The 25,099-nt window shown below is 43.6% G+C and overlaps 1 protein-coding gene across 2 annotated transcripts in view; it reads right to left on the reverse strand.

Annotated features, from left to right (window-relative positions):
• The window catches only part of SNX9 (sorting nexin 9), a 117,328-nt gene extending 101,677 nt beyond the window's left edge, over nt 1–15,651 (reverse strand). The window contains exon 1 of one of the 2 annotated variants that reach the window (XM_040448774.1): nt 15,622–15,651. Coding sequence is in view for 1 of the 2 variants with exons in the window: in XM_040448775.1 (XP_040304709.1) it covers nt 5,924–5,932 (9 nt within the window). In the remaining variant the exon portion in view is untranslated. Of the gene's footprint in view, nt 1–5,923; nt 5,948–15,621 lie in introns of those variants that run through there. The other variant, XM_040448775.1, reaches the window with a different exon arrangement.
• Nucleotides 15,652–25,099: the final 9,448 nt, after the last annotated feature.

Genomic DNA, 25,099 nt, shown 5'->3' on the forward strand with positions numbered 1-25,099 from the left:
CTTTAGGGCATTCCTGGGGGTTACATGTAAGTACTTGGCCTTGGCTCCAACTTCAAAAAGATAAAAAACAAAGAAAGAAAGGAAGAAGGAGGGAGAGGCCAAGAGAAAACTCCTTGGGTAAAGTACAAAGATAATCTGCACCTGACCACCCCTAGTCACAATGGGACAACGCTCAGCAAGTTACACTTTCTAGCTACTCCAGGATTTTCAACCTCTCCTGTCTCCTTCCCATTGGCATCCAAACACTCATGTCTGTTACATCTTTAAAAAGGAAGAGAATCCTCCCTCAACTCCAAGGACTCCTTTGACCAATGCTTTCTCTTAATCTAAGAAATTTCAAGACAGGCGGTCCATGTTTCCTGTGTCTATTTCACCTGCTCCTCACTCTTTAACCCTCTGTAGTCCAGCTTTGCCACCTGGCGCCCCTGGAACAGCTCTGGCCAAGGCCACCTGCAACCTTCCCACCCGCAACCTGCTGGACCCTCCTTTCTCCTGGCCGCATCTGACACCGCGGTCTACTCCTTCCTGAAACATTTCCTCCCTCTGGCTTTGCACACGTGCCCACAACTTCCTCCTTGTCTGTTGTCTCTCCTCTCTCAGTCTTCTCGTGGAGGCAGGCCCCCTTAAAGGCTCGCATTCCCCAGGCCCCATGCTCTCCTTACCGTACACACTCTGCCTGGATGACAACCACCCTAACGACTTCATCCGTACACTGATGAACCCCAAATCCATACACACCTTCCCTCTTTCTTTACCTAAGTCCCATTCACCTTTCAAGTCCCAGCTTAGGTTCCACTTATGGGAAGCACCCTAAAAACTTCTGAAATTGGTCATGCACCCCTCCTGTGAACTGCCGGGGGTGGGGGGGCAGGGGGCTGCATTCCTCCGTCACTGTATTTGCACTACACTAGCTTGGCTGGTTTACTTCTCTGTGTTCTCTACTACACTGTAGGTTCCTGCTCGGTCTTGTTCAGCACAGCACCTGACAGCAGTCACTCAAATACGTTCGATGGATGAATTATTAACCCAGTCATCACAGCACAGTGGCTACCTCCTAACAGGTGTTTAGAATGTTTGAGCTAATGAATTCTCTGCCATTTCCAAATCTACCCAACCTCCTAATTTGGTGATGAAATTACAGAAAATACACTGTGCTTGAGATGAAAAACTTCACTAGTCCAGGTTTGCTGTCCCAGCTAAAACAACCAAAAGCCAATATTTTAACAGGCAATCATAAACCTCTTGAGTTTATAAGCTAAACATTTCTTTGCAAAATGTCAACATTTATCCCAAACGTTTCTTAATTGTACTTTCTTAAACTCTACCGTAATTTTGGGAGAGAATTGCCTGCCCACCCCCCCAATATCCTAGTTTTTTTTTGCTCAATGCAGGCAGAGGCAATTCTCCTGGGATGCAATGGAGTCACTAAAGCCGATGGCTGGAAACCAGGCTGAAGCTAGATGGCGGATATGCATTCATTTTGTCATCAAATGTAACAGACAGTCCCTACTGCCACGCCCTGTTCCAGGCCCACACAGTGGTGAAAAGCTAACAACAAGTCTACCCTCCCTCAGAGTGTGTTAGTAGAAAGAGATGCCACTCAACACAGGGTAATTTCAGCTGGTGCTAAGGACAATGAGAGAAATTAGGTGATGTGATAGAGTAACAGGCTGGTGCAGGCTACTTTAAGGTGTTTGGGGAAAGGCACTTTGAGAAGGGGTCATTTGGGACCTAAAGAATGAGGGAGCTAGTTGGTGAGGAACAGGGCTGGAGGACTACGCCCAGGTATGGCAGGAAGGACAGCAAGTGCAAAGGCCCTGGGGAAGTGCTAGGTCATAAGTGCTAAGTGTAACTAAACAAGAGGTCAAATGATACAAAGGAACATTTACAAAAGAGTTTTAAAAATGAACACCTTATTTTTAGCATGACTTCCCTGATGCTTCGATTTAAAAAAACAACAAGCATTCAGGAGACAAAAGGAAATATCATTCATACAACCTATGAGTAAAATATACTGAAAACTAAATTACAGGAATCAAGCCCTATTAAAAACCAGAACAGAAGATGTTAGGTATATTACATCAGCCCCCCTGCTCCTTCCTGGGCCCAGGGAAGAAATTACTAATCTCGGCATGGTTTGTACGTGGCCTCAGTCCTTTTCAGCAATGCCCTCCCGGCAGCTCCTGCTCGCCTTCTCTGTCCTGAAGGCTCAATAACCAAAAGAGATGAAGTTTTTTAATAATTCATCTCTCATGGTCTTTCTCTTGTATTACATATTTTCCTGGTTTCAAAAAGACTACCCTGAAAGTAGGACTCATTTAAAAAAAGCCTGTTCCTAATGACTCAGGGTCCTTATCATAACCATGATTACTGTATAAAGTAAAAGACACTGAATATTTATTTTCTAGGCCTTAGCTTTCAAACGTGAAAAATGACAGGGTTAGACCTGCAAGTCCTTTTGGGCCTATTTAAAGAATTCAAGTTAAATATTTTACACTGGCAGCTTCTCTTACGTCGACCGCCTAAGAGTCGTGCTCTGAGACGCGACAACCTGTCCTCTTCGTCTCCGCCATCTGCTCGGCAGCCGTGCGTGAATGCACCTCCATCCTCGCTGGCCAGGCTGGTGTCCGGATCGGCAACGCCTGCTGGGAGCTCTGCTGCCTGAAACACGGCATCCGGCCTGATGGCCAGATGCCAAGTGACAAGACCACTGGGGGAGGAGCTGACTCCTTCAATGCCTTCTTCAGTGAGACGGGTGCTGGCGAGCACGTGCCCAGGCCGGTGTTTGCAGACCTGGGACCCATGGGCACTGACGAGGCTCACACTGGCACCCACCGCCAGCCCTTCACCATCGAGCAGCCCCTCGCGGGCAAGTAAGATGCTGCCAATAACTACGCCTGAGGGCGCTACACCATTGGCAAGATCATCACTGACCTTGTCTTGGACCGAGTCTGGAAACTGGCCAACCGGCGCACAGGTCTTCAGGGTCTCTTGGTTTTCCACTAGGGGGCGGAAGTTGCTGCCGGGTTCACCTCCCTGCTCCCTCCAACATCTATTGATTATGGCAAGCAGTCCAAGCTGGAGCTCTCCATTTACCCAGGCCCCAGGTTTCCCCGGCTGTAGCTGAGCCCTCCAACTCCATCCTCACTACCCACATCACCCTGGAACACTCTGTGCCTTCACGGTTGACAATGAGGCCATCTATGACATGTCATAGAAACCTCGGAACTGAACACCCAACCTACACTAACTGATATGGACAACACGATTTGACCTCACCGCCTCCCTCAGATTCGATGCAGCCCCGAATGTTGATCTGACAGAATCCCAGGCCGACCTCGTACCCTACTGCCACGCCCCTCTCGCTCCAGCCACATATGCTCCTGTCACCTCTGCTGAGAAAGCCTGCCTTGAACAGCTTTCTGTAGGAGAGATCACCGACGCATGCTCTGAGCCAGCCAACCAGATGGTGAAATGTGACCCTCGCCATGGCTTCCTGCCCGGGGTACCGTGGCAACACGGTTCCCAAAGGTGTCAATGCTGCCACTGCCACCGTCGGGAGGAAGCACACCATCCTGTTTGTGGACTGGTGCCCCGCTGGCTTCAAAGTCGGCATTAATTACCCACCTCCCCCTGCGGTACCTGGTGGAGACCTGGCCAAAGGAGAGTGAGCAGCATGCATGTTGAGCAACACCCCAGCCATTGCTGGGGTGCCTGGGCTCGCCCAGACCACAAGGTTGACCTGACGTATGACAAGCGTGCCTCTGTTCACCAGTATGTGGGTGAGGGCATGGCTCCCCTTGACAGAGACTGTAAGGAGGTCGGTGTGGATTCTGTTGAAGGAGAGGATGAGGAACGAGAGGAACAGTAAACTCTGATCTGTGCCCTGAAGTCAATGTGTATGTAGCAGCATATCCTCATATACAATTACTGATCTTTTTGCTTTAAAACACAGCAGTTTGTTACAGACCCAAGCTGTCCGTTTCTCTGATGGGTCCGAACAAAGAGTATACCCTGTCTTAAATGAAAAAAACAAAAAAATTTTTTAAGTATTTCAAGAACACTATTTAAAGTGAAATACAGAGATCTTTAAAATTAAACTACTCAAAATGATGCTTTTCCCTTCAACATGAATACACATACAACTGGGTTACGTGAGGAATGTGGGTGTCTGCTTTAAACCGCTACGTGGATGAAGGGCACAACTCCTAACCAGGACTTATTTTTATCAGTGGTTCCTCTTGAGGATAGTGTGTCTTCTAGATTCACACAGCTGACATAAAACCACAAAACTAGACCTGGTTTTTATTGTAGCACAAGTGTAAGGCAGTAAAATAAGACTGCCAAAGTTAGCAAACTAAAACACAATTCAAAGGGCCAACTTGAACTTTCGTATGCCAAAAACAGAAGAATGAATCATGCATGGCCAAATGAAGACAGTTAGACTAAATAGCAACCAACGGACAGAAAAAGTTTACAAATACGGGATTCGTAACATCTGAGATGGAGAAGACAGGAAAGCTTCTTGGCCACGTCCCAACGAGGCACCTTCTATGGGGCACGAAAGGTGCCTCTGACCAGATCTCTGCCAGCTTCCTCTCTTTCCCCTCCCAACTGGTCCTTCCTGCAAATTAATAGCCCAACAAAGAGGGCAAGCCAAGTGGGGATGGACTAAGCCTCTCCAGCAGTGAGGCACTTTACATATGCCCGGATTTAACTTTCAAAATAGCCCTATGGTGGCGGTTGACTTAGCTTCGCAGGAGAAACAGCAGCTCACAAGATCACATACACTAAGGTCCTGAGGTCGAATGACCAGCGAGTGGAAAAAGTGGCATTTTACCCAGTTCTTTGCCGCGTTGGAGCCCCTGGGCTGATCTTCCTGCCATGACTTTCCCTCTCACCCAGCTGCCTGTACACACTATTGCAAGGTTCCCCTCAACACAGGCATCATTCACAGCAAAAAGTTCGAACGGTACCCCATCACCTAAGATCAACTTCAAATTCATTCCCTGGCATTCAAGATCCTCCACGATCTAAAAATCTAGGCCTCTCCCCCACTCCACAATACCAAACGCTCCCCCGCCCCGGGACTCTATTTCTCATCTGTGCCCTCTTCTTCCCTCCCTCATGGGTGCAGCCCCCCCCCCACCCCCCGCTTTTGGTTAAGGTTTCACCCTCCCTCTTGTGAGTCAGGTAAGGTAACTCCGTGTCTACCCTAGCGAGTGATCTAGGCCTGAGGAGCCTAGGCCAAGGTCTCCCAGGGGTGGTACAATTCATATTTGGGCCAAGGGGAGGATGAGTCTTTATGTTCTTTGAGACTTTCCTGCACATCAGAAGTTTAACACGCCTGCATCATTACAGATGAGGAATCACAGCCCAGAGTGATTCATCTGCCTGCGGTCAAAGATCAAGAAAGTGAGCGCTGAAGCCAGGATTGTACCCCAGGGCTTTCTGATGGCAAAGCCTGGCCTTTCTAGCACCCCCAGGTGGCTCCTGGTTCTTGCTCAAAAATTCATCTACTGAATATACAGTACAAATCACTCTACAGGGAGACGAACACCAGCAAGGAAGAGTCACTGTCCTCCAAGGCTAATGGGAAAAAGATACGGTGTGATCAAGAGAATGCACTAGTAAAACAGAAGCAGCACGGTGAGCCGGGAGGCAGGTGCCCGCAGGGAGGGCACAAAACAGAGGCAGCCGGGCAGAGGGCGTTTCGAGCTTCAGTGAGTGGTGTGTAGTTTTAGTTTTCCTCTTGAATATGCTCTCATGCAGTGGCTTTTGTTTTTGTGTTTGATAACACTATGGAGGGCCTCAAGGACAGAGAGAATGCTTGACTTTCCTTTTTTTAATACCCTAGTCACTTCAGTTGTGAATTCCAGTAAACACAGAACACAGGCTAAGCTGAAATGCTAAGAAAGCTTACCATGTCCATCACCACTGGCAGAGGAGGTTTTTTTCATAGGATTAAGTCTACCCCTACTTCCAGGATGGAAGGAAAGGCTACTGCAGAAACTGTAAACTCTCAAGTTCCCCACACTTGTAAAATCTCTAAGTTTCAAGAGCTATACCATTCTCCTCTGTAAAATAGAAAAAAAAAAAAATGACACCACATTACTTTAGTAAACTACATTTCGTTATTTTTTAGGTCACTGTCTAAAATCCATCTTCACAATGGGGTGCCTGGGTGGCGCAGTCGGTTGAGCGTCCGACTTCAGCCAGGTCACGATCTCGCGGTCCGTGAGTTCGAGCCCCGCGTCAGGCTCTGGGCTGATGGCTCAGAGCCTGGAGCCTGTTTCCGATTCTGTGTCTCCCTCTCTCTCTGCCCCTCCCCCGTTCATGCTCTGTCTCTCTCTGTCCCAAAAATAAATAAATGTTGAAAAAAAATAAAAAAATAAATAAATAAAAAAATAAAAAATAAAATCCATCTTCACTGAAAATGTCACAAAAGCTCTTCTCATCACTCACATCATGATAATGGCCCTACCGGACGCAGCTGGTCAAGGTACTAGACTAAGGAACAAACACTGAATTCATCATCTCCCGTCAATTCTCCTCTGAGCCCGCGGGAACCACAGTCCAAGCCAAGCAATCCCAGGTAACCAGCCACAAATTTCAACAGTGTGACTCATTAACAGGAGAGTGTCACGTAGCCTGTACCCTCTATGTCAACTTTCCTAATTTACGGGCGCTGTCTGGGCTCTGGGTGAAATGCGTGGCATCCTGAACTCTTGCATTTAGCAGGCTACCCCCTCATATACATACCAAGATGGTTCCGAAACCCGTTTATGTAGTTGTACTTATGGCTGTAGCCATGCAACTGAACTATTATTGCCTTTCACACAAGACTGTGACAAAGGAGCAATTGTTTCTAGGAAAATCAGCTGAATGTTTGGAGGAACAGTGACAAAAAGTTAAATTGCTAAAAACTTTACTGTCAAACTAATGCAGCTGAGGCAACAGTCAGGACAAATGGGAAATAATTTTTAAAAATCTAGAATTCTGTATCCACAATGCTTTGAAATTGTTTTTAAATTCTTTAAAAGCTCTTTAAAAGAAACTAAAAATGGAAATCCTAGGCAATGCATTCTGAGATTACACAAAATGGATCACTTAGAACTCCAATCAGACCTTGGTTTTCTATCAAAGGATTGGTAAGGAAATGTAGATTTATGTATTCCTACATTAAAACATGATGATGGTATTTTCTTTTCATGCTTCATCAACTTTTTAACCATCACCTGGAGGTCACTCTAATGTAATAAATGCCTCTATAATCCCATTCTTCCCTAATCCAAAGCATCTTCCCATTGCTGGCACCACCCGAACTGGGCAGAAAGCCTTCGGAAAGGCCTTGTCTGCCGAGGATTCTGTTAAGGGCAGTGAGTCAACACGAGAAGAGCAACACACATATATATTCTAAAGCCTGTGGTATACTAGCTATACACACACTACTTATGACAAAATTTGTCTTAACATTGGCAGCTTCATACAAATGCCAATCAATAATCATTTTAACTATCACCTAAGCATCCAGCTAAACTAGATGGCATGGTCTTTATCTGAATGCGTATCAAGCCATGTAAATAGAGCAAATTATTAATTTATGAATATGTTTACAACACTGTATACCGTCAGACTGGATATTTCAAGATATTAAGGATTTGTTCTCGAATTAAAAAAAAAATTTTTTTTCAACGTTTATTTATTTTTGGGACAGAGAGAGACACAGCATGAACGGGGGAGGGGCAGAGAGAGAGGGAGACACAGAATCGGAAGCAGACTCCAGGCTCTGAGCCATCAGCCCAGTGCCTGACGCGGGGCTCGAACTCACGGACCGCGAGATCGTGACCTGGCTGAAATCGGACGCTTAACCAACTGCGCCACCCAGGCGCCCCTGTTCTCGAATTTTACATGATAGGAATGATTGTTATGTTTTTATTTATTTATTTATTATGTTTTAGATACAGAGAGAGAGCGCGCATGAGTGGGGGAGCGGGACAGAGGGGTAAAGAATCTCAAGCAGGCTCCACATTCAGCGTGCAGCCCGATCCCATGACCCAGGGATCACGACCTGAGCCGATATCGAGAGTCAGATGCTCAACCAACTGAGCTACCCAGGCACCCCTGTTATGGGTTTTTAAAAAGTCTTACTTTGGGAGGGATATACTAAAATATTTACCATGAAAGAATAGGTCTGGAATTTGCTTCAAAATAATGAAGGAAGGGGGAAATGGGTGAGGAAGGTTTGAGGGAAGAAAATGGGCCAGGAGCTGGTAGCTGGTGAGGCTGATAATGGGTATGGGGGGCGGGGGAGGGTTCACTGTACTATTCTTTCGTCTGTGTTTGGAATTTTTATAAATAAAAAGTTAAAAAAATACTGAGTCATGCTAAGGTATTATCTTTAAAACTCACAGACATGGAGTTTTAAAGGACAAATAATATAAAACTTCAGTAATCTACTGCACACCGCTCCTCCCTTCCCCCCCAAAATCACTAACGGAACCGGGAAAAGAATAAAGATTCACTGAATCTCAAAATCCTAAGCCAGGATGATGCCACTTGTTCTCCGCTTGTGAGAACATTCTGACCCAATTCTCGGAGTTCCTGTTGCCTTCTTACACTACTGTTCTCAAAACTGCTGAGGCCTCAGAAAGTCTGCTGCTTTAGCAAGTAGTGACTCCAGTCAGAGGAGGAATGTAGTTGGTTGTCATTAGTTATAAATATTTTTTGTATCTGTCTAAAACCTGCCGGTCTGGCAATATTTCACTTACTGTCTGGGTGAACACCAGTGAGGTCAACAGGATGATGACACAAGACGGCCAAACGAACCATCTTTTAGTCCAACTAAGCAAGTGGCCAGATAGGTGTATGTATTTACTTTCAGTACAACCAGGAGACAGCTGAAAAGTCCTATCAGATAAAATCTAAAATCCAGTATGCTTAAGATTTTTTAAATTTCATTTAAAAACTATTTTCAACTATGGGGCGCCTGAGTGGCTCAGTTGGTTGAGCGTCCAACTTCGGCTCAGGTCATGATCTCACAGCTCGTGGGTTCGAGCACCGCTTTGGGCTCTGTGCTGACAGTTTGGAGCCTGGAGCTTGCTTTGGATTGTGTCTCCTTCTCTCTCTGTCCCTAACCCACTTGCATTCTGTCTCTGTCTCTCTCAAAAGTAAATAAAAACATTAAGAGAAAAAAACTATTTTCAACTGACTTGGCTGAGACAGTCTTTGTATATAAAAGGCTAATTTATTTGTTTTTAATGCCAGTATAGCTCATGTACAGTGTTATATTAGTGTCACGTATACAATAAAGAGATTCAACAATTCCATACACTACTCAGTGCTGACAATGAGAAGTGTCCTCTTAAAAATATAGTTTTTTGGGGGGGCACCTGGGTGGCTCAGTTGGTTGAGCGACCAACTTCAGCTCAGGCCATGATCTCACGGTTTGTGAGTTCGAGCCCCGTGTCGGGCTCTGGGCAGACAGCTCAGAGCTTGGACTCTGCTTCTGATTCTGTGTCTCCCTCTCTCTCTCTGCCCCTCCCCCACTCATGCTCTGTCTCTCTCTCAGAAATAAACATGAAAATTTTTTTTAAATAAAAATACACATATAGTTTTTTTTCAAAAAAGGACAACCTATCAGTCCTTTTGGAGCTCTTTCCTTTTTTGGCTTAAAGGTCACACAGAATTTTCCCAGTGGTACTCTAATTAGATACAATCAAATTTCAAGAAGAGAGAAAGTGAACAGAGCATTAACTCCCCAGTAGCTTTGGCCAATAGAGGCCAGCTGGATTCCAAAAAGAAAAAGAAAAAAAAAAAAAAAAGCCAGCGGTTTTAGGTCTGTTGAAAACGTGCCAGGGATTCACCTCGCACTGGGAATGAATGCCACCGGCCTCATCATCACCCATGAGGTCCCAGACCCGACCAGGCCCCCACAGCTCTTCCCGGTTCCGGCTGCCAGGCTGACCCCCAGGGTGCTACTCCGGGGGGGAAACAGAGCTGGGGTCCCAAGGATCCAAGTGGCCTGCTCCCCGCCTTCCTTCAGTTCTTTGCTGGAGGGTCTCCTTCCCCAGCCACGTCTAACGCTGTGTGTGCACGCGCTCATGGGCAGGTTCTCCTCTTCACAGCCAGAGCTTCCTCCTTCCCTTATTCCTTCTCCTCGCTGACCTTGTTTGTTGTCATCTCCTCCCCTAGACGGCAAGGTTCACGACAGCAGGGATTTTGAATTATTTCCTTCAAGGTTGTATTCCTACTGTTTCCCAACAGTTTCTGGCCCATGGTAGGTGCTCAACAATATACTGAAGGAACAAGGGGACATGGAGAACCACTACCGCGAGGATCCAATGAGATGTGCCATCTAAGAATTTAGCAAGCAGAGCTGCTCCACACACGTGGTGCTGTTCCACCATAGGGTTTCCAGCAATGTCAACACACTTCTTGGTTTTTTTTTTTAATTATTTTTAGTGTTTATTTATTTTTTCAACGTTTATTTATTTTTGGGACAGAGACAGAGCATGAACGGGCGAGGGGCAGAGAGAGAGGGAGACACAGAATCGGAAACAGGCTCCAGGCTCTGAGCCATCAGCCCAGAGCCTGACGCGGGGCTCGAACTCACGGACCGCGAGATCGTGACCTGAAGTCGGACGCTTACCTGACTGCGCCACCCAGGCACCCCATTTTAGTGTTTATTTTTGAGAGAGACAGAGGGTCAGTGGGGGGAAGGGCAGACAGAGAGGGAGACACAGAATCCGAAACAGGCTCCAGGCTCTGAGCTGTCAGCACAGAACCCGACGCGGGGCTTGAACTCATTTTTAAATTATTTTTAGTGTTTATTTTTGAGAGAGACAGAGGGTCAGTGGGGGAAGGGCAGAGAGAGAGGGAGACACAGAATCTGAAACAGGCTCCAGGCTCCGAGCTGTCAGCACAGAACCCGACGCGGGGCTTGAACTCATGAACTGCGAGATCATGACCTGAGCCGATGTCGGAGCTTGACTGACTGAGCCACCCAGGTGCCCCGCCAATGTACTCTGTGATTTTATTCATACTTCTCTCCTTTCTGCCTCCAACATTTGGTCTTGTTTTTGATGAAAGGTAATTTACCAGAATTATCTTGTTTTGATGTATGAAAGGTAATTTACCGGAATTAACAAGGCTCACCAAGGCAACGGCAAAAAGAATCAAACTCAAATTGTCAGGCACCCCAATTTGGGAAGTTTATCCAAAGTTTTAGATAAATATGAAGGAGATGGAAAAGCTGATCACATCCACAAGAGTAACTGGAAATTAGAAAAGCTTATTTCAGCTCCCTGAATACAGTTAAGGTAGACTCTAGATCCTGGGGTCTAACAGATCTTAGTTTATACTCTACTTTTATAATAATATGAATAACACCATTCAACCATAACAACTATCCTTTGCAATAAGCCAGACACTTGGTAAGTCCTTTATAAGAATTTTCACTTAATTCTTAAGATAATTTGGTAGAGATAATAGCTTTAAAATATAATTTTTTTCATCCTTAGGGATTTTTGTTTTCCTGGTCTTTACTCCCACCTCCACACCCCCAAGTCAGCAGTGTCACTGCCTCAGCAGAGGGACAGGACACAGTGGAACACAACAGTCTTCCCAGCTGCAGGTTCCAAAGGCCCTAAGAACAGAGGGAACTCTAGGTCTACACCTGTGAGAAACACTGCACAGGAGAGACAAGGCAAGACCCGTTTCTCCCCTTGCCACTTCTGCCTCCAAAGCCTGGGGAAGATGGTCTGAGGTGGAGAAGTACAGGACAGAGTCTAGACGCAATGGAGAGTGCTGGAGACAGCCTGCATCATAGTGCCAGAGCCCCGGGGAAATGGCAAATTGACCGGAGAGGTACAAACAGCTATATGTTGCATTAGGACAGAAAGTGTCTGAACTTTGCAGAGATGCGTGTCCCATGAGAGTGTGGCAATAGCAGAATGGTTCCAGTGTGGGGAGAGGCGGCCGGAGGGCAGGATGGGGTCCCCCAGGCAATGACATTACAAAGGTATCTCCACCCTCAATTCAGCCGTGAGGCAAGAGAAGGAGGTCTGCGAACTCACAGATGATAGTTTCACTTACCCAGTAGAATTGACACGATTGTGGTAAATTATTAATGAAAAATAAAGTTCTATTTTTTTCCACACCTGGACTGTGCAATGGAATTCACACTTGAGTTCATATGATTACTTGTATTTTACAGATGAGGGATCTGAAACATTAAGTAACTTTCCAAAGTTATGTAGCTGGATTTGATTGGGATTTGAGCCCAGACTCCCAATCTCTGGGCTATACCACTATTGCACTGAAACACATAAACTTCATAATCACATAAAACTGACTTTATTTGTTCACTGCATCTCTAATAGAAAACCCAACAAAATCTCTCTTCTAAAGATGAAACTTAAGGTAAAGCAAATACTGATAAGGGAAATGGGCTTTTATACAAAAGTCACCTTGAATCATAGAGGGATCGCAACAACCTCGAAATTCATTCATACATACATCCATCACCCCACAAACAACAGTAATTACACAAAAGCACAATTTATTAATACGCAATGCCACAAAGGTACTATGAAGTCATTAACATTTTTAAAAAATTTTTTAAATGTTTATTTATCTTTGAGACAGAGACAGAGCATGGGGGGGGGGGGGGTGGAAGACGTAGAATCCAAAGCAGGCTCCAGGCTCTAAGCTGTTAGCACAGAGCCCGACACGGGGCTTGGGGCTCGAACTCACGAGCAAGGAGGTCATGACCTGAGCCAAAGTCGGACGCTTAACTGACTAAGCCATCCAGGCGCCCCAAAGTCATTAACATTTTTAAATGATCCATATTTTATTAATAACACAGCTGACATATTTTTAAACCATATTACAAATGTGAAGAAGACACCCAGTCTATAACAATGTTTGCTCATTTAAAGACCAAAGATAAATAAAGATCCCCTGAAAGCTCGCCAGCAGGGAATCCCTAATCTAGAATAAACTGGAGGTGTTGCAAACCAGGCATATAAAACACTCCAAATGTTTTAACTAAACTGCTAACCTGGAAATCAAAAGGAGATCTGTTTTAACCATTTTAAGACTCTGTCCACGACCACAGGGTTTTAGAAAGAGCCGGGTTCTTCAAAGTGGCTTAGTGCGGCCAGCCTCAGATAAAATTTTAGATCACAACCAGGGAGACTGAAGATGTCCGCTTTCTGTGAAACGTACTTTCTGTCCTACAGGGGCAAGTCCCTAATAAACAAGTCTTTAAAAGAGACCTCAAACTGAATGTGTCTTCATTTATCTAACATTACTCCCTAATATCCTCAAGTAGAGGAACGACCCTCCTCCGTGTTCTGACTAATGTATGTCCAAGTATTTAACTAGTTTTGATTTTTACATGAAGTTTTCAAACTACGGTCTCTTTATTGGCACAAGTTCATTTTTACTCTTAACTGTCCAATGAAAGTCAATGAAGAAATGAGCGTCTCATTTCTGACTCCCAGCACTGTGCCCTAACTGTACACGGCATCTACATCCACAGCAGCAACTACAACATTCAGTTAAAGAGATTCAAGTGTTTTCGCCCACTAGACTAGAAATTCTTTGAGAGTTGAAGAATATACATGCATTGTGCACCTACAGTATTTACAAGTTCTCAACAAAGCCTGTTGAATGAAAAACACACCCATGCACTTGAGTTTTGGTAGCACACTTAATATTTTCCATAAATATCCCTGGTATTTACGTATAATAATATTCTAATGTTAACCACAGACAGTAGGAAAATTAAATTTATTCCTTCTGTAACTAATAGTATATATTGTTTATGGATCCAACAAAAAGACTTTGGTGTAAATGCCAACAAACATTTTTAAATACCTGTCTGGGTGTGCCTGAATGGCTCAGTTGGTTAAGCGTCCCACATTTGGTTTCGGTCATGATCTCACGGTTTCAAGAGTTCAAGCCCTGTGTCTGGCTCTGTGCTGGCAGCATGGAGCCTGCTTGGGATTTCCCCCATCCCTCGCCTCCCCACCTCGTGCTGTCTCTGTCTCTCAAAATAAATAAATAAACTTAAAAAAAAAATTTTAAACAAGTATCAGTCTGTACCATTCTTTTTTTTTTTTTATCTTTTTTTTAACATTTATCCTTGAGAGACAAAGAGCATGAGGAGGGGAGGGGCAGAGAGACAGGGAGACACAGAATCCGAAGCAGGCTCCAGGCTCCAAGCTGTCAGCACAGAGCCCGACGTGGGGCTCGAACTCACAAACCGCGAGATCATGGCCTGAGCTGAAGTCAGCCGCCTAGCTGACTGAGCCACCCAGGTGCCCCTCTCTGTACCATTCTTATTCAGACACGTGCTAATTCTTAGGAATATCATAGGCACATTATAGGAGCACAGCCAGCCTCTCACTCACAAAGCCATTTTCCAAAGCACACCCTTGCCTTTCATGCAGGAGTCCCAGATCAATCAATGCAATTATTCAAGGGTAGATTCTTCTAGTTCAGGGCTTATACTCAGCCTTTTCTCTGGCTTTAATAAATACTTGAAGAAAAATTTACTTTTTTAAGGCTTCTAAGGGGTCTTCCAAGGAAAGCTGAATAGTTCCTCAAAGGAAAACAGAAAAGTTGCATCTGATGAAATTCAAATTCACCAAAATTAATAGGTACATACTACACAAATAAGATTTAAAAAACTAGATTTACACAAATATCATAGATTATCTGAATCATAAAATAATTAAAAAACAGGATTCTCTTACATAGTATTCCCCTCTAGTGAATTAAAGTCATTTTTTTTTAATTTTTTTTTTTTATTTAAAAAAAATTTTTTTTTCAACGTTTATTTATTTTTGGGACAGAGAGAGACAGAGCATGAATGGGGGAGGGGCAGAGAGAGAGGGAGACACAGAATCGGAAACAGGCTCCAGGCTCTGAGCCATCAGCCCAGAGCATGACGCGGGGCTCGAACTCACGGACCGCGAGATCGTGACCTGGCTGAAGTCGGACGCTTAACCGACTGCGCCACCCAGGCGCCCCTAAAGTCATTTTTTTAACATTTTTTTTTTGACAGAGAGAGACAGAGACAGAGCATGAGTGGGGGAGGGGCAGAGAGAGAGGGAGACACAGAATCTGAAGCAGGCTCCAGGCTCCAAGCTGTCAACACAGAGCCCGACGTGGGGCTCAAACCCACGGACTGCGAGACCACGACCTGAGCCAAAGTCGGACACCCAACGGACTGAGCCACCCAGGCACCCCCCTCCTAGTGAATTAAAATTGTCATCATTATACAGCCACGTTAGGAACATACTATACAAAGCAAATAAATCTAGGCTGAATACTGTGAGCCATAATGATAAACACAATTGTATGGCCTGTTTTTTAGCCAACTAAAAGCAACAGGAAAAGTTAATAACCAGCCACAGCCACCTCACCACCATAACAGAGACCCATTTGCATACAATACAAATGACCCATTAACACAACACTGAAAAGTTACTGAAAACCACAAGCTGACAAAAAACTAAACAGTCTTTACTTGAGACTACTGATCTGATTTTCAGCATCACCTGAACCCAGTTAGACAGAAGAGTCCTTGAAACAAGAAACCATACTCACTGCTCACAGGTGCACTAGTGTGGCCCACCCGTTTTACAGCCCACAGATTTTAGGGATGAACCAAGAACACAACTCAGGTTCTGATTCTTCTTTTTCCATCTTCCACACAGTGGTTCTCAAAGTGTCATGCCAAACCAGCAGCATCAACATCACCTGGGAGCTGGCAGAAATGCCATGTTCTGGGCCCCACCTCCTGAATCTGAAACTCTGCGAAGCCCAGCAATTGTGATTTAACAAGCTCTCTGGGTGGGGGCTGTGATGCAGCCAGGGTACCACAGCTCTGCCATTAGTGCCTAAAACCTCAAAAACACCATCATAGCTCATAAAACATCCATATATTTCAGTAAGAATCCAATTTCTCCCTTAGATGAAAGCTTATTGTCACAGCCGTAATCTCTTTACAGCACAGATTGCTACTAAGGCAGAGAAGAGGGGAGTTTGAGGAAAAGTAATTAATACTTGCATTTTAGAGAACTACCTATTACTTTCACAATACAAACTACAGAAACAGACATGAGATATTTTTATTTATCAAAAAGGGGAATGTTACAGATAGAGCAGTCAATACTAGAAGTAGCTTTAAATATCGGAATTTTAAAACACAATCTCCATATTCTGTGGTATCATCTTGGCTTTAAATGATTAAGACAAATCAATATAATGTAACTACAGATCTCCGTAATCTAAAACCTACTGGATTTTGGAGGCTGGGGAGGCGGTTACAAGGACATTGAATGTGCTTTACTCACTGGGAAGGACAATCACAAGACAAAGTAAGTCTGACACACCAACGAAAAGGCTATAAAATCTTAAATTCAACTCTTGACTCTAAAATCTTATGAAGGTGGGGAACGTAAGGAAGTGAAGAAAACCAGTCCAGCCCACAGGAGGCTAGGAGCTCTGCTTCCTTCAAGCTCCTGAGGGAAAGGGCACCAGCAAGCTTTGGTTAAAAGTACGAAAGTATCTATAAAGCAGCAATTGTTAAGAACTTCAGTGCTGCTTTTTGGTAAGTTTTTAGTAATTTTTGAAAATTAAAAACCATACTTTCTCTCCTTTGGCAGAAGAAAATATAGTGCTTCAGGAAGTAAAATAAAATTTTTAGTTTCTATTTGTAATCCTGCATGCATTAGTATTTTCCTATTGAAGTGCCACTATTTATAAGCATTAATTAAAAACACTTTTTTCATCTTACTATATACTTCAAAGCAAATTAAGAGAAGGTAGGTAAGTTTGGGAATCTGCTTTCAGGGCCCAGTTAATGACAATAAGCTTTTAAATGGGAAAGAAAAAGAAAAAGAAAAAAAGAACTTGTTTTCCTCCTCATTACAAAAGCAACAAATATTCACTACTCAAAATCTTGAGAATTCAAAACAGGCTAAAAGATGAAAGAGAAGTTCCTGAGTGCAACCACCATGAGATAGACAAATAGTATTCACACCCGTATCTACATTTTCAAGCCCTCTTTCCTGAATCTGCATTAGAAAATATATTTAAACTGACATTTAAGTGGTACATTTCACACAGCTCATTAATTTCTGACTGTCAACTCTCTCAGGCAAGGATCCAAATCTCATTCTTACTTCCAGTGTAAAAGAGGTACACAGACACTACTGAAGTACCTGCTGAACTGGACATTTGGGATCCTACAAGGCAGTCTGGACTTCCAGACTGTCAAATGTGTTCCAGAAGTATCTTAAAACTGACTGATGTAATAGAATAAGGGCAAAAATTCACTCGATGAATTAAAGAAAAAAAAATAGACATTTCAAGACTTCCGCTCCTTAGCAAGCCTTGCGGGCTTGAGAAGCTGCATCAGGAAGGAGCCCCCACTGTGCCCGGAAGAAAGCCTCCAATCCAGGGGCTACGACTTTGGTAAAGGCTCTTTGAGAGCACGGATGAGGCCTTTCATGCTGACATCCCAAGTGCAGCGGAAGGACCTGGCTCTGAGATCCTCTGGAGTTCAAATGAAGGAGTCAGTGAATGATGAAGGGTATCGGCTCCCAGGATAAAGGTGCATTTATCACCCTCCTTAACCCTAAAGTTTATATGTCTCTTTGACACAAATAACCACTAACAGGTGATTTTGCATCCTGCCTCTACAGGTAATGACACTATATGACTCCATTTTCAGAGACTAAAAATAGCTTAGAAGAATTGAGTCATACTGAATAACACCCTCAAACACTGCAGTTACAATATCTAAAAATGAATAAGAAGGGCTAAATCTACCCTGTGCTTTGAACAGTCAACAAGGGGGGTGAGGAAGCAAAGAAACCCCAATTGGAAAGTGAAATATGGCCACAGTCTGCTGTTTTGATAGCTTAAGGTTTGGTTTCTACTAAAATGCTTAACTACTTTGCTTTTTCACCCTTTTTCCCTCCAAAGAAGAGGTTAACGCTGTGCGTGCGCACGTTCCCTTCCTTCACTTTACAGTCTGTTTTAAAGATGCCCTGACTCGGATTTTATTCCAGCACACACGGCAAGCCACCACCCCGAACCGCCCGCAGGCTGAAGCACTTAAGTGCTGAATAAAATATTAAAAGGAAAAGATGAGCACACACATAAATAAACACCTCTGAAAACACACCACTGAGCACAAAAGGAAAGGCTCTAGAGAGGTCACACAGGAAGGGAGTGCTTTCTCTCCTTGGAGAAAAGTATGTGCTGAGCCACGATTCCACTCTAGGCGTCTCCTCCAAACCCTGGGTTTGAGACCCTGGAGACTCCGAGTTCGAGTCTGTGTGCTGAAGGCTACACTGGGGGAGGTAGGAAAGACTCCTGTATCGAGCTAGACACTGCGACCCCAAAAGGACTTCAATATAAAGGCCAAAGAGAGAACCTATTGTTCAAAAGCGGACAGCAAGGAAACCAGTTTTTTTCATAGGCCTGGAGTACAGGAGTAAGGGAAATCTCCCCAGACATCTGAGGTCTGTATTTTTGCCACCAGTATGGCTGGAAGCACTGAACCAGGAGTGAGAAAGTTAGAGTGACCACAAGAATGCAGTGTCCCTGGGAGACCGGCATAAGCAAAGACAAATTCTCTCTGGAAGACCTTGTAACTTCGATCCGGGCATTAAAATTCCCTCAGATGAAATTCCAAGGAAAATGAGCAAATCACAGAAACACACACACACAAGAAAACAAGGCACCATGAGTAAGAGTGAGCAGAACCAGATGGATGATTAGACTTCAGATACCAGAACAGACACAAACTATAAATGTTTAATATGCTGAACAGAAGCTTAAAAATGAGCTAAGAGACTATTAAGAATGACGAGGCAGACTTCAAATAGAACCAAATATAATTTTTATTTATTTACTTATTTTTGAGACAGAGAGAGATAGCGCAAGCCAGAGAGGGGCAGATAGAGAAGGGAAGCCACAGAATCTGAAACAGGCTCCAGGCTCTGAGCCATCAGCACAGAGCCTGACGCGGGGCTCAAACTCATGAACCGCAAGATCATGACCCGAGCTGAAGATGGACGCTTAACCGACTGAGCCACCCAGGCGCCCCATGGAATCAAATATAATTTCTAAAAACAGAATATAATTGAAATAAAAGTGATGGATAAAAGAGTAGATTATGCCCAAAGAAAGAAAAAGTAGTGAACTGCAGGTGAGAGCCAAAGAAATTATCCAGAATGCAGCACAAAGAAAACACGGCAGGTGGAAAGTAAAGAAGTTAGACATGTGCTGGACCTTTTCATGCTAATTAGAGCTCCAGAAAGAGAAAATGGGGAAGAGGGAATATGCATGAAATAACTATCTCTGGGAATTCTCTGCAACTGCTCTCCCCACTATGCAGCCATTAGCCACATGAGCCTATGTAAGTTAAAATTTAAAACACAGTTCCTTAATCGCACTAACCACATTTCAGATTCTCATTAGTCACATGTGGCAGGTGGCTACCATACAGGACTGCACGGATGTAGAACATTTCCATCATCCTAGAAAGTTCTACTGAACTGTATTGTTCTAGATCTACTGAAATTCCCATCCTCGGACCCGACACACCCAGTAAAGTTCAAGCTGTGTATATACAATTCACACATGGGCACACTAAGGTAAAACTGCAACGTACTGATGATATGTACTAATTAGAACTGCAATGTACTAATGATATAGGGAAGGTCTTAAACAGGCAGATCATCTTAAATGGACATTAGACCGCTCACTTCTTAGAAGGAACTCTGAAAGCCCAGAGAAAAAAGGCGGATACTACCGTCGAATATGCTGAGCTAAACTGTCAACCAAGAAACCTATCTTTCAAGCATAGGGCAAAATACATTTTCACACATAAATGATTTGCCAACAAGAAATCTTCCCCAATGGAAATTCCAAAGAATTCATTTTAAACAGAAGGAAAATTATCCCAGAAAGGAGTGAAATGTAAACAGAAATAGCAAAGATACAATAAAATTCGATTAAATCTAAATAAACACTAACTATGTAGAAACAAAAATAATGTCCAATTTTTGGTGGAAAAGAATGACAATACTGGGCAGTAGCTGACTATATTGGGGGACATACTGGAGTTATATATCTTAAGACCTTTTTGTAATTCAAAAGGAGGGCAATGATATTGAGTAACTTCAGACTTAACTTAGAAATGGTAACATACATGCTTATGATAACCGCTGGAAAAAAAAAGTGACATATAGGATAAACCTTCCAAAAAACTGAGGTCAAGAGGAGTAAAATAAGAGGAAGGGGGGGAAAATCCTCAGTCAGTCCAGAGATGGTAACCAGAAATTCAAACATGTGAGCAAACACAAATAAAAACAGACAAAACTCTAGCCACAAAGATCACCAGACTAGATAAAAAGGTAAAATTCAGCTATAGGCTTTTATATCCAGGCAAATATTTACCAAAAGAAAGCTACTTGAAACCACATGAACTTCAGACAAAATTGTCTTTATGAGAAAACATACTACTAGAGATAAAGAGGGTCCCTTCATAAGGATAAAAAAAGTTCAAAGCACCTGGAAGAGGATACTAATTCTAAACTTAAAAAAAAATTTTTTTTAACTTAAAAAAAAATGTTTATTTATCTTAGAGAGAGAGCAAGCAGGGGAGGGGCAGAGAGAGAGAGAGGGAGTCAGAGGATCTGAAGCAGGCTCTGTGCTGATAGCAGAGAGCCTGATGCGGGGCTTGAACTCACCAACCGTGAGATCGTGACCTGAGCACAAGTCTGACACTTAACAGACTGAACCACCAGGGCACCCCTAAACTTCTTAAATTTCTTAAATCCAGCATTTTAATATCTCCATCATCAAGTAGACAACAGATCATCCAGATACAACAGATTTTGTAAGGATGCACATGTGACCAGTATAATAAATTCAATCTAATGGACATACACAGAATACAAATATATACATCAATTAGCAGATACACATACTCTTTTCAGGAACAGATGGCACCTTTATGAAAACAGACTACAGGACAGATACAACGGTAGCCTCAACAAATTTTCAGGTATGGTATTACTAGCAATCAGATTCCCTGGTCACAATGCAATTAAGTTAGAAATCATTAACAAAAAGGTAAATGGGAACACCCTATACTTTTGGTAATCAAACACATTTCTAACAACTATGGGTTAAAGTCTCAGCAGTATGAGGTTTGTTCCAAACACCTGAAAACATAAGAACCAATAAAACTGAATTATTCTATTTCAAACACATGCTAGTACCTATGCTGTAGATGTGTATTGTCCATTGTGGATGTATACTTAAAAAGGGAAAGTTTTCTAAAACGCAGTGAACAAGAAAGACAGTTTACTGCTGAAAACAGTTTTCTTCAGCCATCACTTATGTCACTGGAATATCTTTTACTCTTTCAAACTGGACAGCAAGGAACCCAGGCAAGAAAATTCAACATCCATTCGTGCAGTAACAGTTTATCAAGAGCCTTGCCTGTGCCAGTCACAGAGGATTCAAAGTGAGGAAATACACACAGACCCAGCCTCCTGGGGCTGAGAGCTTCCTACAGGAGACGGTCACTAGACAAAATCACAGGTAAAATGGCAGCCCAGACGCACAATGTTACCCTGTAACAGAGGTCAGGGAGATCAGGAAAGGCTTTCTGAAGGAAGCATTGCTTTGAGCTAAGACAGGAGGTGTTAAAAAAAAAAAAAAAAAAAGGTACCTGGAGGGAAGAAGCCAGAGAACAGCATTCCAGAAAAGAAAGGAACAGCACAGGCAAAATTTAAAAGGTTTAGGTGGGCAAAGGAAAACTATTAATTTTCATATAGTCAATATAGAAACGGTGCAACAGAAAACTCTGCAAATATTTTATGCTTCCTCATCTATTCCTTCCTTAATAAAAAAGTGGTTGACCTTTTTACTGTCAGAATTTTTCTTTGACTACACAAATACTATCCAGATATTCTATTTAGTAAGACCCTTAAAAAATTACATACACGAAATTGAATAGTTAGCATTTTCTGTACAGTTTTTAAAAATAATCAAAACCAACTTGAATCCCTAAAGCTCTATTAGGAAGATATTTCTATTCTTCCACTCAAAGAGGTTTTTGCTCAGGAGACATTACAAAGTATGGTTTCTGCTGTTCTCACTAATGTATATCATGGAACAGTCCTTAGCAATTCACTCATTTCCCACCAGTATTTTCAACACTTCGCACCCACTTAATTCAACCAGGTAAGCACGAGCACAAATGTTTAACTTTAAATATTGGAGCTAGAAAGTTGGGGGTGGGAATCCTCAGGGACTCTCAGAATCTTGTTATAATGATTACTCTTAAAAGTGATTATGTAAGCACAAAAGGAACCAAATTAGTTACCAAAGGTTAACTCTGACACGGAAATGACCGTGTTATAAGGCTGCGGATCAACTTCCATCAACTATTTTCATGCTTCTTTTGATACACATGGACAAAAAAAGAAAAAATGTCTTTCTCATGACTTGATATATAAGACTTATTTTACTCCTAAATCCACCATATGACTGTGATAAAATACAACCCTCTGAGGTTTCTAGTAGAAGCCAAGGCTTAAACACACATATTAGCCCTTCACTGTATTTGTTAAGTGAGATAAGACTGGACTCAGAATAATGTACTTACTTAACAACTGAATTCAGCATCCTCCTGTGTGGCGATTAGAAACAGAGAAGACAATCTCTTTCTAATATGCAGTTACTGACTAACTTTCTTTGGCAGTGAAGAACTGCCCCATTAAAGTTTTTCTTCTAAAAGAGAATTTCTTTCTATTGGGAACATACCAGTGGATTTTGTTTTAAAAAAAAATCACAACAGTTCAGAGATAACTGCATCTTGGGAAAAAAACACGTAAGAAGAATACAAAAGAAAATTATATTTGCAGACAACTAAAGCCATTCTCTGGTAAATTCAAAGGGAAACGCAACACCACCTCACACACCCAGATGTCGTGTTTGTCATTACTTAAGGCTTCTAGCAAGAGCCTGAGCGCCCCGTGAGTCTCCGATTCCCTAAAATGTTAGAAGTCATTACTTAGCAAGCTACATTCTCACCACCTACCCAATTAAAGAAAGGGAAGGAAAAACCCCAAACTACTCAGATGTCTGCAAAGGCAGGGGTGTGGCTGCAGGGGCGAGAGGAAACCAAGGACAACTTTCCTCTCTGGCAACAATGAAAAAATGACCCTGGTTTGACACCAGAATCACTAGGAAGTAGCAAAACCAGAGAACTGGGGTAGGGTCCCCTTTTAACAAGTGCTTCTTTGCTCCTCCCTTCTTTTTGAGAATGGAAGTGGCTTGTCATCACGTAAACATGGTGCCGAATGCCATGTGCAATAGTGATTAGAAAGGTGCAGGACAGACAGACTTGGAATCATGGGAATTCGCCTCGAGTAGTGGAGATAACAAAGTAGGAAGTGCTTACACATGCTTTAAGGCTTGGTTTAGTAAGGACACGTGCAAGTCAAGCTTACTACAAGAACCACTGTCCTTTTTCACTTTACAAAAAAACTCAGTTCAGTTTAATCAAACCAGTTTCATTACCTGGGTCCCACTGGAAGGAGGGGTACGGGTAACATGCATCAGCAGATCAGAATGCAAAATACCACAACACTGACCACCACTGAACACAATCTACCACAAACAGCTTTTCAGGTTGCGAGATGAATGCAAAATAGGTCCCGTAATTGGTGATTTCTGGAATGGCTGGCAACAAACCTCAAAACCAAATCTTAGAAATCCTTGGCTTGAGCTTTGTTTTTAAAGAGATCAACACAAAATTACAGATGTTAAAAAGGTAGCAAGTTCTAAGACATCTAATAAAACCAAGGAAGAGTGCAGCCAATAATGTATTAACAAGCAGGTAATTATTTCCGTAACAGCAGACAACAGGTTCCCCGTGGAGAATCTTTTTTTTCTTTTTTAAATAAACACTGCCCATAGTGTCAGAGCACAAAATGTAACAGACTGAAGTGACATCAGACAATCTGATCTTTCTAAGGGATTTCAAAATTTTTATCCTTTCCTAAATTATCCTGGAATCCAAAACAAAAACCCAACAACAACAAAAAATTAAGGTTTTCGCCAACCCAAAAGAAGCTCGGAGATTTCAAACATGAATATGGAAGAGGGTGCTGATGCTGTATAAAAGTGACATCACGAAAACTATTTGCAAAAGTCAAGCCATTCCTCAAACCACATCACTAGCTCTAGGAGGGGTCTCCTACCAGTAGTGCCCTATTCAGCGACTGTGACTTTCCCAGCTACTACTTTGCATGAAGAGCTAAAGAAAACGCCCCAGAAAGAGGCGGGGGGAGGGTGGCTTCGACACACTCAGGTAGCAAAGGGTGACCGCTAATTCCACGAACAATACCCTGAAATAAGCAAACCACTGCTCTTGGCCAATTACCAAGATCGAGCTAAAGTTCCACCACGTAATTGGGGCCTGGGCCTTTTTTTTTTTTTTTTTTTTTTTCAAGCAAACTGGTTGCTGAAAGCACAGTCATTTCCCTCTTCGTATTTTATTCACGCTGGAAATACCATTCAAACTGAAAAGGTAGCAAAACAAAAGGAAAAAACAACAACAAGAAAAACGAAGGAAGTGGAGGCGCGGGGCGTTCGGTGTGCGGGTTCCGTCCGCGACAGCACTGGCTCGCGGGCCGTCATTTGAAATGTCCAGTCCCGTCCGCCGGGGCTCGGGTCCCCCAAAACCGGCCCGCGCCGCTGGGGTCCCACCCTCCGGCGGAGGGAGGGGCGCTTCTCGCGGCGGCGGCGGCGGGCAGAGGACGCCACTCGGGGCAGGACCGGGGTATCCCGGCGGCCGGACGGCTGCCCCAAACGAGCTCCGGGGCTGAGGGAACTTTCCCTCCCTCCGGCCCAGCCGCAGCCCACGCTCAGGCGCAAACTTTGCAGACGCCGCCGCTGGCGTCCGGGGTCCCGCCCCGCGACCCTCCCGCGCCGCGCGCCGAGCCCCCGAACGTCCGCGCCCCGCGTGACTGGGCCGCGCCGCCGCCGC

The sequence above is a fragment of the Herpailurus yagouaroundi genome, unplaced genomic scaffold (genome assembly GCF_014898765.1).
Source record: "Herpailurus yagouaroundi ecotype Mexico unplaced genomic scaffold, PumYag 198, whole genome shotgun sequence".
In the NCBI taxonomy this organism is placed as follows: domain Eukaryota; kingdom Metazoa; phylum Chordata; class Mammalia; order Carnivora; family Felidae; genus Herpailurus; species Herpailurus yagouaroundi.